This window comes from Ambystoma mexicanum, chromosome 2p, assembly GCF_040938575.1.
Source record: "Ambystoma mexicanum isolate Mex_15411 chromosome 2p, UKY_AmexF1_1, whole genome shotgun sequence".
Lineage (NCBI taxonomy): Eukaryota > Metazoa > Chordata > Amphibia > Caudata > Ambystomatidae > Ambystoma > Ambystoma mexicanum.
Window position 1 is genome coordinate 969,986,249 of NC_090923.1, and position 12,039 is coordinate 969,998,287.

General features: G+C 47.6%; 1 protein-coding gene across 3 annotated transcripts in view; it reads left to right on the top strand.

Annotated features, from left to right (window-relative positions):
• The window catches only part of SPTBN2 (spectrin beta, non-erythrocytic 2), a 1,293,574-nt gene that overhangs the window by 327,908 nt on the left and 953,627 nt on the right, over positions 1-12,039 (top strand). Inside the window, exon 1 of one of the 3 annotated variants that reach the window (XM_069644773.1) lies at positions 5,185-6,451. The exons of the other annotated variants lie outside the window; for them this stretch is intronic. Within the exon in view, the coding sequence (XP_069500874.1) occupies positions 6,328-6,451 (124 nt within the window). The 5' untranslated portion in view covers positions 5,185-6,327. Of the gene's footprint in view, positions 1-5,184; positions 6,452-12,039 lie in introns of those variants that run through there. 3 annotated transcript variants of the gene reach the window in all.

Sequence of the window (12,039 nt, forward strand, 5' to 3'; positions counted from 1 at the left end):
CAACCAAACAAACACGCGCCTGGGTGAGGAGCGCTGGCCCTGGAATGGGTGGGGCAACAGCCTTATATAAGCCTGTGGAGAGAGGACTGGGGTCACTTTTCTTGGTTGCTGTCGGTGTTGTGCTGATGGGGAGAGGGCAGCAGAGCCCAGAAGGCCTCTTCCACAGGTACCCCTGTCTTCCCTCTGCATCATTTCCTTCCTTTCCTCCTCAACCTGCTCTATTTTTCCACCAGTGGGGCTCCTGGCCTGTATGCCCCCCTGTCTCTCTCTCTTTCTTGGTTGCTGGAGGTGGTGTGCTGACGGGGGGCAGCAGAGCTCAGGAGGTCCCTTCCCTCTTCATCTTCCTTCCCCTCCTTTCCTCCTCAACCTGCTCTATATATCCACCAATAGGGCTCCTGGCCTGTCTGCCTTCCCCCGTCCCTCCCCCTCCCCCGCCTCTCCCTCTCCTTGTGTCTCTGAGCCTATTCCCTTCTCCCTGTGTCTCTGGGCCTCATTCTAAGTTTGCCAGTCCGGAAATAAAGGTGCCGGTAAGGTTACCGGCACCGTCATTTCTGGACCAGCAAACTACGGTTTGCCTGTCGGAGCCGCAGTGCCTGACAGGTCTGATCCAGCCGGGCACAGCAGTCACCGCAGGCAAAGCCACCACGGAAGCAGCGGCACTGTTAAGAACGGTGCCAGTGCTTCTGTGTCCCCATTCGCATAGAGTCCTATGTGGGAATGGGGATTAACGAAATTGCCGGCGCCTGACTTCCCGGCCGCTGGACTTGGAATAGCCTGGTGGCACCGGGAAGTCAGGTAGCACTGGCACGGTTACCGCTGGACCCGTAATGAGACCCTCTGTCTCCCCATGTGTCTCTCTCTGTGCCCCTCTGCACCTGCCCACCTCTCTCTCCCTTCCCCCTCACCATCTCCATCAGCCTCTTTCTCCAACTCTCTCTCCAACCCTTCCTTTCTCCCTTGGTGTCCCTTCTCCCCTTGCATACAAGGGTACATCCCAGGCCTCGTGTTCCATGCCATTGGGAGTGCCTAGCTAGTCCATTGTGTCTAATGTATCCTGCTGGCAATTTGTGTATTCCTCTTCCTGTAATAAATCTGTTCCTGATTTCTACAAAGACATTGGTGGCTTCATTGTGTTCCCCCTTTTCAGTGCAGCCTGTCTGTTATTGCCAGAGGGGGGGAGGGGGCCCAGTCCGTCTGCATACACAACGCACTTCCACCGGGTCTGTTGATTCCCTGTCCAAAACTGTGGCCCTATCTGGGGGTCTCCCTCACGGCTTCCCCCATTTTTGCCTGCTTCCCACTTCCACAATAGGACCATTCACAAAGGCTCTCTTCTGGCCTCACTCTCCTGGGGGGAGGTCCCATTGGGACAGTCCCTAGCCTGGGGTGGGGGAAGTGTACCAGGGGTTACATTGGACTTTTCCATCAACCTAAAACAGTCCTTCCTGAATCCCTCCAGACACTTGGTCCATTGGGCATTCCTAGATAAGGAATAAGGCAAGGAATGTGCCCCCTTCAGTGAAAGTGACAAGCGTTCAGACCATGGTAACCCTCTTCCAACTGAATGGGTGACTCTCAGCTGAGGTGTTCCTGAGGATGTTAGGGCTCATGGCATCCTGCCTTTTTATAGTACCGGAAGCAGTACTGTGCATGCAGGACATTATCTGGGTTTCCCCACGGGCCTCTGAGGACCTGTTTTGGTGGGCATCAGGTAATATTGTCCCCATCCATATGGTCGCCATACATAATGTCGCCGGGAAAAGGTTGTAGCAACATTGACCATATATATGGGGTGACTCCCGCCACCCTTGAAAAAAAAAGGGTTTGAAGTTTGAGCGTTTGTCCCCCGCATGTTAAATGTAATAATGTCCCCACAAAAAAAATGCTATTTTTTTGCGACTTTTGTGCCAGGTGATACTTTTGCAGGGATATTATTACACGGAACCCTTTGGTGGGCACCCACGGGCCCATCTCCTTCTAGGGAGGCCCATTCCAAGAGTCATGGCCAGTGTTCATGCTGGTAATGGATGCAGACTCCAGAGGATGGGGAGCTCATCTGCAGGATCTTTCAGTGAGCGTTCTGTGGGATGTTTATGGGAAGTCCATCCACGTCAATTTGCTGGAATTTATGGCAGTTCATCTGGCATTGCGATCCTGATCCTTCTTACCATCAATCAGTGTTTAGATTGTCCAGGTGGTGTGGGGTTCCTCAAACTGTGCATGGAGGTCACACACTTATGGTTTTGTGCAATCCAGAATGAGGGGACATGGACAACATTAAACGGTGGTGGCAGCCTGAACACTATGGCAGAAGCTCTGAGTCCACTCAAGGGGAAAGATGTTGCACAAGTGGGAGCTGAACAGGGAGATTGCGGCAGTGATTGTCTCCTTAGAGGGAACACACCAGATCGACCCATTCACAACCAGCTCAAACAGGAAGTGCAAGATTTTCTGCTCCAGGGTGTTTCCTGCTGGGGAGTGCATGAGTGATTCCTGGGAGTTTGATCTGGTGTGCGCATTTCCTCTGTTCCTGCTGATTTCTTTAGTGGTGAGGAAATTGAAGCGGATCACGAAACAACCATTATCTTGATCACTTCAGACTGGGCACAGAGTACCTGGCAACTAGCCGTTTTGGACATTCTGCTGTGTCCTCCCTGAAAGATCCCTTGGAGGGACAATGTATTGACCCAATCATGCAGGAGAATGCTTCACCCCAAAGCCAGGAATCTGAACCTTCATACCTGGCTATTGAGAGATTGAGGTACAAGAATTGAGATAGTTCTATGGGGGATCTTACTGTGATGCTCTCTGCAAAGTGCCTATCCACCAAGTCTACCTGCACTTTTCACTGGCGAAGGTTTGTGAGTTGATACTAGGACAGAAAGCTTGACCCGTTCTTGCACTTCACTGGTACAGTTTTGGAGTTTATGCTTTCATTGGCTAAGTTTACCCTGAATGTAAATACTGCTAAAGGCTATTTGGCCATCGTCTCAATTTTCATCAGGACTCCTGAACAAAGTTCCTACTTTGCAATGTGTATGGTGTTCCGGTGTCTGCAATTACATAATTTCTTTCCTCCTAAATCTTTTGAAGTACAAACCTGGGATTTAAACCCGTTTCTGGCATATCTGAAGGCATGCATACTTGTCCTTTGAGACTGCTTTTGTTTAAAGTTGCTTTTCTGATCGCTATTACCTGAATGAGAAGAGTTTTGGAGCTCTGGCTCTATTTCGTTTTTCCACTTTTTGAAAGATACAGCAACTCTCCATGTCAAACCTTCCATCTTAACTAAAGTGGTTACAGATACCTCTTATCGCAAAAAAGTACACTTGTCAACGTGTTTTCCTCTACCGTATCCCTCTAAGGCAAAGGAGAGGCTCCCTAGGCTGGACCCTAACAGGGCTCTGAAACTCTCTCTCTAAGACAAGGGAATTCAGACAAGAAGAACAACCGTTTGAGGGGTTTTCTAACTGCAAGAAAGGTAAGGCCATATCTGAAGAACAATATCAAGGTTTTTCAATCCGTCAGAACAACTTGTTACAGAGTACCTAATAATGAAGTGCATGGAGGCGTCCTTGCCTACTTCACATTGGGTGTGGGGGCCACATCAGCGCTACGAAGGGGTGTTTTAGTTGTAGATATCTGTTGTGCAGCTACTTGGGCATCAGATCACTCTATCTCTAGGCCTTACCTGACGTTTGTTTGGGAAGGGAGGATGCTTCAGCGGGAACATCGGTGCTGCAAAATGTCCAGGTGTAAGAAAATTAATTGAACCACACCGCCTTGGGAAGGTAGCTTTGGGATCCTTTCAGAAGATGAGGAACCTGTGTGAGGCATGCTTCCATCAAAACAAACGAATGACCTTCACTAATGTTCTTTCTGGTGGAAACATGAATTCCTCATCATCCTCCTGCCTTCCCCTCCAAATTGAACTCATCCCATTTGGAATTTTTTTCAAGGGTGACCGAGGTTGTTCCCTCTAATAGCCAGCCATTCCTTGTATTGCTGATGAAAATTGGGCAGAACTGAGGGGAAATGGGGCAGGTGGCTCTGATTGCATGTATATGCACGTAATCAAGTATGAGATACCGCTGACGAGTTGATGGCGCCAACGTCGAAGTCGAAAGGTGCCACCTGGTGGCTGACAGAAAAGTTCCCGGAGCCAGCAGCATCAGGAGGATATTTCAGAGATGAGTCATCTGTGAGAGGAATGTGTCCATTAGAAGAAAAAATGGCTTACCTTTTTGGTAATGTTCTTTCTGGTGGACACACTGATTCTTCACACAGATTCCTCATCACCCTCTTGCCTTCCTCTCTAAATTGAACTCTTTCAATTTGGACGTTTTTTGGAGTGTCACTGAGATTTTTCCATCTATTAGTCTGCTGTTCCTTGCTTTTCTGAGGAAAATTGGGCAGAACTGAAGGAAAATGGTACAGTTGGCTCTGATTATATGCATCCGTGACATCGCCCAGCATGAGAGGTCACTGATGAATGGCGAGAGTAGATGTCTGAGCTGAGCTACCAGTTGGCTGAGAGAAACTTTTCTGGAAAGGACTGTGTAAGGGGGCTATTTCAGAAGATGGGGAGTCTGTGTGAGAAATGAAGATGTCCACCAGTAAAAACACCTCCGTAGATAAGTAAGTTTCGCTTTATAGATGTGACTTGAAAAGTACACAAATCACATGCTAAACCAGACAAATATACAAATCCTCATGGAAGCACTAAAGCAAAGAGTATGATTGTAATTGTATTTTTACTGCCCGGGTGGGAAAGTAATGTGAACCTTGCGCTACTAAGACTTAAAGAGAACCATGAAAACAAGTACAGTGGAACCTGTTTTTTTTGTCATTGTTTGGCATAGAAATCCAGATTGTGTATAAGCAAGTTAGAAGTTGAGCTTGAAAATACCAACAAGCATATACACCATTGAAATAAGGTAGTTGTTTAAAAAAACAGAAATGGCAAATCTTTTTGCTAGCCAACTGGAGCTGCATCCCCGCACACGGAGGTGTCGCGGTTAGGCTGCTCGCCATTCAGGTCCTCTGGTTTCATGCAGCTCCTGGCTCGGCCATGCGATGGCCTCAGTGATAAGCGGGCTAAGCTCCGAAAGAGCAGGTAGTTTCAGTCTGGGCGGGGCCGCGGGGAGGGGAGGAAGTGCTTCCTGCATACAACCGAGCGCGCACACTAAGCTACCCGTGCCAGGACCGGTCTAGGTGGACCACTGACCTGCGAACCTACATCGGTTCTGTGGACTCTGTCCCCTGCTGGCGCCACACCCCTGACCACACACTGCAGCCCCCAGGACCCCAGTTGCAGCAGCGAGCACCTTGTACCAGGCAGTCCAACCTGCTCTGTTGTGCGCCAGGCCTCGCTGGCTCCTCCCCTCTGTGCTAGCCCGCCAGACAGGAGCCCCGTGTGCACAGTCATCAAGGTGCTGCGGCCCACTAGAGACATCTGCACGCCTCCCAGGAAACGCCTCTTAGAGCTGCACGGGAAAGAGCGGTCGACACACCTCGTGCCGCACGGGGAAGAGCTGCACGCAGCCTGCGCGCCGCATCCCAGGGAGAACTCGCCACAGCAGCTGCCGGGTCTCTGCGCGCCGCGTGCGGGCACCACAGAAAGGTATCGGCACACCCTTCCGGCATCCCAGGGGCGGCGACCCCTGCTCACCACAGCTGCATAGGAAAGGCAGAGGTTGAGTGTCACCTAAGACGCCCTGCTGCCCTGGAAGTTCACTCGGCGCCCCCTTTGGGCCGGGAGCAGCATTGCAGAACTGTATTACCCGAAGCCCCTCACGCCCCCCGCTGCCCTCCAAGCTTTTAACCCTCTGCTGCCCGGAACGCCCCCCAAATACACCCCTGCTGACACCCCTGGGTGCCGAAGACTCCTGAACGTCCCCCCATCCTGAGACCCTCCCCCCAACAGCACGTACTCGGTTTTCTTTTGCTGTCTCCGGCCAGCCCCGCGCAGGACTCCTCCAGTTCAGAGGTGGGGGGAAGCAGGAGTACCCCCTCACAGGCCTGCTTGGAATTGAAACCACATTCCTCAAGATTTCTGGAGTCGTTTTTCTTCCTCCCGATTCTTGTTTGTTTTTAGGAGGGAAAACTTAAAAAGGAGAGAGTGGCTCTCTCAGGATTCCTGGATCCCGCGAGCTCGTCACTAAATTGACTATTAAAACAGATCCACACACTTTTAAAGCCTATGCAACGAAGATCGCTCGATGCGGTGCATTTTTAGAATTTTAAAAAATATTTTTTTTTTGTGAGGCGGGCTTCTCATCGTTTTTAGCACTAAGTGGACCCATTCGGACGTCTCCGAGATCCACGATGTTCGAGTCTGCACAGATGGAGGTGCCCCGGACGCCCTCGTCGCCAGGGCTGTCTCCAGCCGCCTTTGTGAACGCAGCACAATATGCCAGCGTCTTGGAGGGCCGCTTCAAGCAGCTACAAGGTAAGGCACCGTAATTGCTGCTCTTTTATGTAGCGTGAAAGTACCGTAAACAACAGCTGTTCCGTCTACCCACTGGCACTCCGTGTTACTCGTCGTAGAACGAATATTTCAAACGGGACGTGCAGGTAAGCACAGATATCTCTGCAGCAGGGTCATTAACTCGCGTAGAGCAAACCTACAATCCACATGTCACTCCCCGATTGATGCGCCCGCACTAATCTTCATGGCTATGTATCAGTGATTCAAACTCGCGACTCAGATCGCCCACAGATCTCTGCAACAAGAGCCTTGACCTGCCGGTCTATATTGCATATTGAAAAGCGATTCACTTGAATTCCATTGTTTGCACCGCATACACTCGGTGAGCGTCGTTGGGTCAGAGCAGTAGAAATAACTAAGCTGGGTGTGGTAAACAAGGTCTGCGGTCGACGACCAGTGAGTTCGATGCAGAAAGTGCTCTTACCCATTGAACTGTCCTTACCTGCCTGTAGCATGTCGCCTATTCTTAATCAGACCCCAGGTTCACCTTTCAACGGGAGATTGCTGGATTTCTTGGTTTAAAAGGTCTTCCTGATTTTAGGCCTTTTTCGTTATGCCCTAATAGCACAGCAGTTCAAAGTGTAGAACTTTGTATGCTGCTCTCTTTTGATTGAGTTGGTGGAGAAGCATGTGGCAGTGTGATGAGTGAAGCTACCTGTTCTGCAATCTGTGGAGCATAGAGAGAAGAGTTGTCTTTCATTCTGAGCTGTACAGTGTGTACAGCCGGATAGCTCCCATGTCAAGACTAGCATAGCCCGTGATAAGTGCTCAGCCTGCGTGGGCCAGGTGTGAAGTGCCGGCTAAATTCAGACCATTACATTGGATACTTGCTATAATTACAGCACCGAGAAGCAAGACCGATCTATCTGGCAGGAAGCTTGTTATACTGATATACTGGCATTGTGTAAACGGAATATATTGGGAGTTGCAAGTCTGGTAGTGTAGCCTACCAACACTATAAAACTGTGAGTAGCCTTGGATTTTGCTAACTGAACAGTTTAAAACTTGGTGTCTACTTTTTAATGGCAGTTTGCTTTGATTTTCAAACTGGGACTATGAACCAATAATGAATAAATAAATACATTTAGCTAAACTGGTAGGTTACTGGGATTCAGCAAAATGGGGGAATTCCCTTGGGTCTGCCCAACTGGAAATACCCAACAGTAATTTGGTAATTTAGCATCTACTGTTTTTTTTAAAAAAAAATGTCCTCAGACTGGGAGCACACTGGGCTTGTGTAGATTCTAAATATTGTGGCATTATGTAAACTATGCTGGTTTTGCCTAACTTTGGAAAGAAAGTATAGTGGCTTTTTTCAAAATGGCAGTACAGTGGATTTGTGTGCTAGTAAACTGGAGTATGCTGTAATGGTAGCTGGGGTACACATACTGTAATTGTATACAAAAAGATACTGAACAACATGGGAGAATACTTATGTCTTTTAATATGCTCAGTAGGTGGGATGCTGCAAAGTAGGATCATGTTATCGCTGTTAACCTGTGAGTAGACTAGGATTGTACACACTAGGATTGTCTAACTGGTAGTGTACTTTGACTGTCCATCTGAGAGTACATTGAGATGATGTATGCTGGGATTTTGCAAGGCGGTTCTGCGCTAACATTGCGCAAAAGCAAATTGTGGTTATGGTAGTATTGGGAGATTACGGGGACTCTATACTGCATTCTGCAACTGGAAATATAATGGGATTGTGCATCTCGGAGCACTTTGTGATTTTGCAAACTAGTTCAATCTGAAAGCATAGTTTGAGACTGCCATACATTTACAGTAAATGCCCACATGGTGAAATCTCAGATTATTTCCAAAGTGGATGCATGCGAAAATTGTCTAACCTTGCGCTGAGAATATACTAGAATTGTGAACACCGGCAATGCAGTGGATTTGTGAAACTAGATCTGACCTTCATTTCTCTGGAATTGGGCAAACTGACATGAAATGGATATTTTGAATACTGAAAGTGAATGGGAATTTTGTGTTCTTTTGATGCTCTGCAAAATGGGAGAATACTGTGATACTCAAACGGGTAGTGTACTGGGATTCAGTAAACTGGAAACCCCCCTGGATTGTAGGACTAGGATTATAGTGACGGTATAAAATGGGTGCTCTGGCGTGTTAAATTGGGACTGTGCTCTGTTTAATAAAAACTGGGATCATATTCTAGTTGGCAACCTGCAGGAGTACTTGAATTGTGCAAGCTGGATGTATACCCGATTTACTGTGATTATAACAAGATTGCCAAACTCCAAATGTATTGGATTGTGGAAACCTGAAACGTACCTGGGTTGTCAAAACTAAGTATGGCGTGTTTGCCAAACTGGGAATATATATCTGGGTTGTGCGAACTGTGAACATACTGGAATGCTACTTGAATTGTGCCCAATGGGATTGTAGTGTCCAATTAAATATATTGTCATTGGACAAACTGGGAATATATCCCGGGGTGGTAAATCTGGGAACATACTGTAATGTCAAACTGGGAAATGGCTAGGATTTTGCTCACTGGGAGTTTATTTGTATTGTCAAACTGGGAATATAGTGGGGTGGTGAACACGGAATATACTTGGATTCCCATACTCTGGCTGTGTTATGATTGTCCGAGAATTCCCTAACATTGTGTAAACTGGGAATGCACTTGTTGTGTGAACTGGGAGTGTACTGGCTTTGTCGAAGTTGGAGGCTACTTGGATTGTCATAAAATAGATCTTCTGGGGTTAAACGAACTAGGAATGTGCTGGCTGTGACATACTAGGATGGTCAAACGACGAATATAGTGTAAACTGGGAAAGAGCAGGGCATTGTGCACATTTGAAGTTTATATACAGTGGTTTGACATTGGAGCGATGCTACAGTGCAGGGTTTGGAATTGAGGGGTGCTGGGAGCTATTTAGCTCCTGCTTGTAGCCTAGGAGAGCCTGTTTAGCGCGACGCCAACAGCAACGAGGAGCTACTTTTGGCTCCCCATGACAACTGGTGCCAAAAATATATACTTGTGTGACATTTTCTCTCTACGTTTCCTAATCTATAAATATTAGGACCCATCTATATAACATATAAAGCATAAATAATTAACAGAATGTAAGTTTTGATTTTATGTGGAAGTTATATTTCTAGTACTAGCTCCGCCATCCCCAGTGGTAGCTCCTGCTTATCTGTAAATGCAAGATAGGCAGGAGCTGCTTTTAGCTCCTGCTAATCCAATCTGAATTTCCATCCCTGCAATGGCAAAATTCTGAAATTATAGGGATTGTGCAGTTTCCTTGGGCCGGACTAACGTGCAATGTACTTGGTTGTGAATACTGACCCTATGGTGGAGTTCTTAATATTTCTGTATACTGGATTTTTCATAATGTTAGTTTACTGGCAATGTCTCTGTCAGTGTACTTTGGTCCTAAATACTGAGCGTATAGTGAGTTCTTGGTGCATGCAGGGAAAATCAATATGAAATGATCCTGGGATTAGCCAACTGTCCAATTCTGGTATATGGCCACTGGAAATCTACTAAGATTGTGTACCAGTGCATTGGGAGTTTAAAAGAACCATCAAACTGCAAAGTGGGGTAATGGGGAGTATATACAACATATATATTTTATTCGAAACAATAAACTGTAAGATGAAATTGCGCATATCAGTACTTTCCCAACATGCACAATCGGGTAATATACTATAATTCAGCAAAGTGGAAACCTACCAGGATTGCAAAAGTAGGAATGTACTGAGTTTGCCAAACTGGAATTGTTGGAAGTGAAATGTTTGTGGTTGTCAAACTGAGTTTAGTGGATTGTCAAGGTAGAAATAGCATGGGACTGTGCCAGGGGCCAATATAGTGTGGTAATTGGAGGATTGTATCTATGGCCTACATTATTTCAAAATATGGTGGTTCCAGCAACATTGCAATGCTCTGAATTGCGTTCGTCTTAATGCTGGGCTGGCTCAATGACCATGTTTTTTGTGAGAGTTGGGGATTGTGCCATGACCAGGGTCAGACTGGGCCATAACATTGTCTCGAGCATCGATTTTTAAAAAAAAAAAAAAAAAAGTGACCCACAGTTGCAAATAGCGAATTCATTCCTTTTCTGACATTATTTTAATAGTTACTGGGGGGGAGGTATGGAGTTTGAAGGTTTTGGTATGGTATTGTTTATTTATATAGCACCTAAACAGCAAGTGTTCAAAGTGCGGGAAGGAGGGTGGGAAACATGGGGGGTGGGGGGGAACAACAGTCACTCGGAGCCCTTGAAAGTCTGAGACGATAATAGTCTGCACAGGCAGAGTAAGTGCGTAAAATACATTTAACAGTTTGAGAGACCACAAATGGGCCTGACGGCGATTCTGCAGCTTTACTAGTGCAATTGAGGGTGAAGACAAGGGAGAACAAACAGACTATCTTCAGGCACAGTGCGTGCGGATCGTGTAAGTGCAGCGATGGTCACAGGGAGGGGGAGGTCCAAGTGCACCCCGTTGGTGGAGACTGGGGTAAGTGCAGAGGGAGCCACCCTCTTCGGTTATTTCTCAAGTGCAGTGAGTGTGGGTCAGATGTAGAGCCCCGAGGCAAGTGCGAAAGAGGACTGGCGGGGTGCCAGGGACCTATAAGACTCTTGAGGTACACTAGGCGGTCAGTCAGCAAGCTGTAGGAAGAGGAGGGAGAGGGGAAAGAGCAGAGAACTAGGTTAGCAGGGTAGGGGGAGAGAGAAGGAAGAGGAGAAGAGGAAGATCTTGAGGAGTTTCCAGAACTTCAGCAGATCCGGCTCAAGACGGAGGGTGGCGGGGAGGCTATTCCAGAGGGAGGCACCTGGATCTTCCTTCAAATCTCTGCTTGGAGAACAGGCTCACTTGCAGAAGGTTGGAGGTAGATGTGCGGAGGGATCGTGAGGGACAGTATTTAGGAAGGCAGCGTTGCAGGTATGTATGTCCCAGGTCCCAGAAAGCCTTGTGAACAATGCAGAGGGTCTTGAACTTGATCCTTGCTGCCACAGGGGGCCAGTGAAGGGATATCGGCGCCAGAGAGATGCAGTCCCTGGGCTTCAGGCCAAGGATAAGTCTTGCAGGTGTTTTCTGGATGAGTTGCAGAGGGCGCAGGGCAGAAGAAGGGAGTTTGAGGAAGAGGTTGTTGTAATAGTCCAGCCTAGAGAGAACTAGGGCTCTGGAGACAGTGATCCTGTGGGGGAAAGCAAGGAAAGGTAGAGTACCTTTGAGGAGGTGTAGCTGATAGTTAGACTTTTTAGAGGTGTCCGAAATGTGAGAGGAGAAGGAGAGGGTAGAGTCAAAAATGACCCATGGTTTCTTGCCTCGCAGGTGAGTGCGGTGCAGGGCCAAGGGAGGCCGGCCAGAGTGATAGTGGGAAAGCAGGAGCAGGGGTCCCAATGCAAACTATCTCAGTCTTACTGCGATGAAGACACATTTTTGATAAAGTGTGATGCAAGTCGGGCATTTTTAAGAATATTTATTCGGCAACACTGCTCAAAACTACTAGCCGCAGAGTGAATTAACTCATCAAACTGGCCCACACCAGCATTTTGTATTGGTTCGGCCAT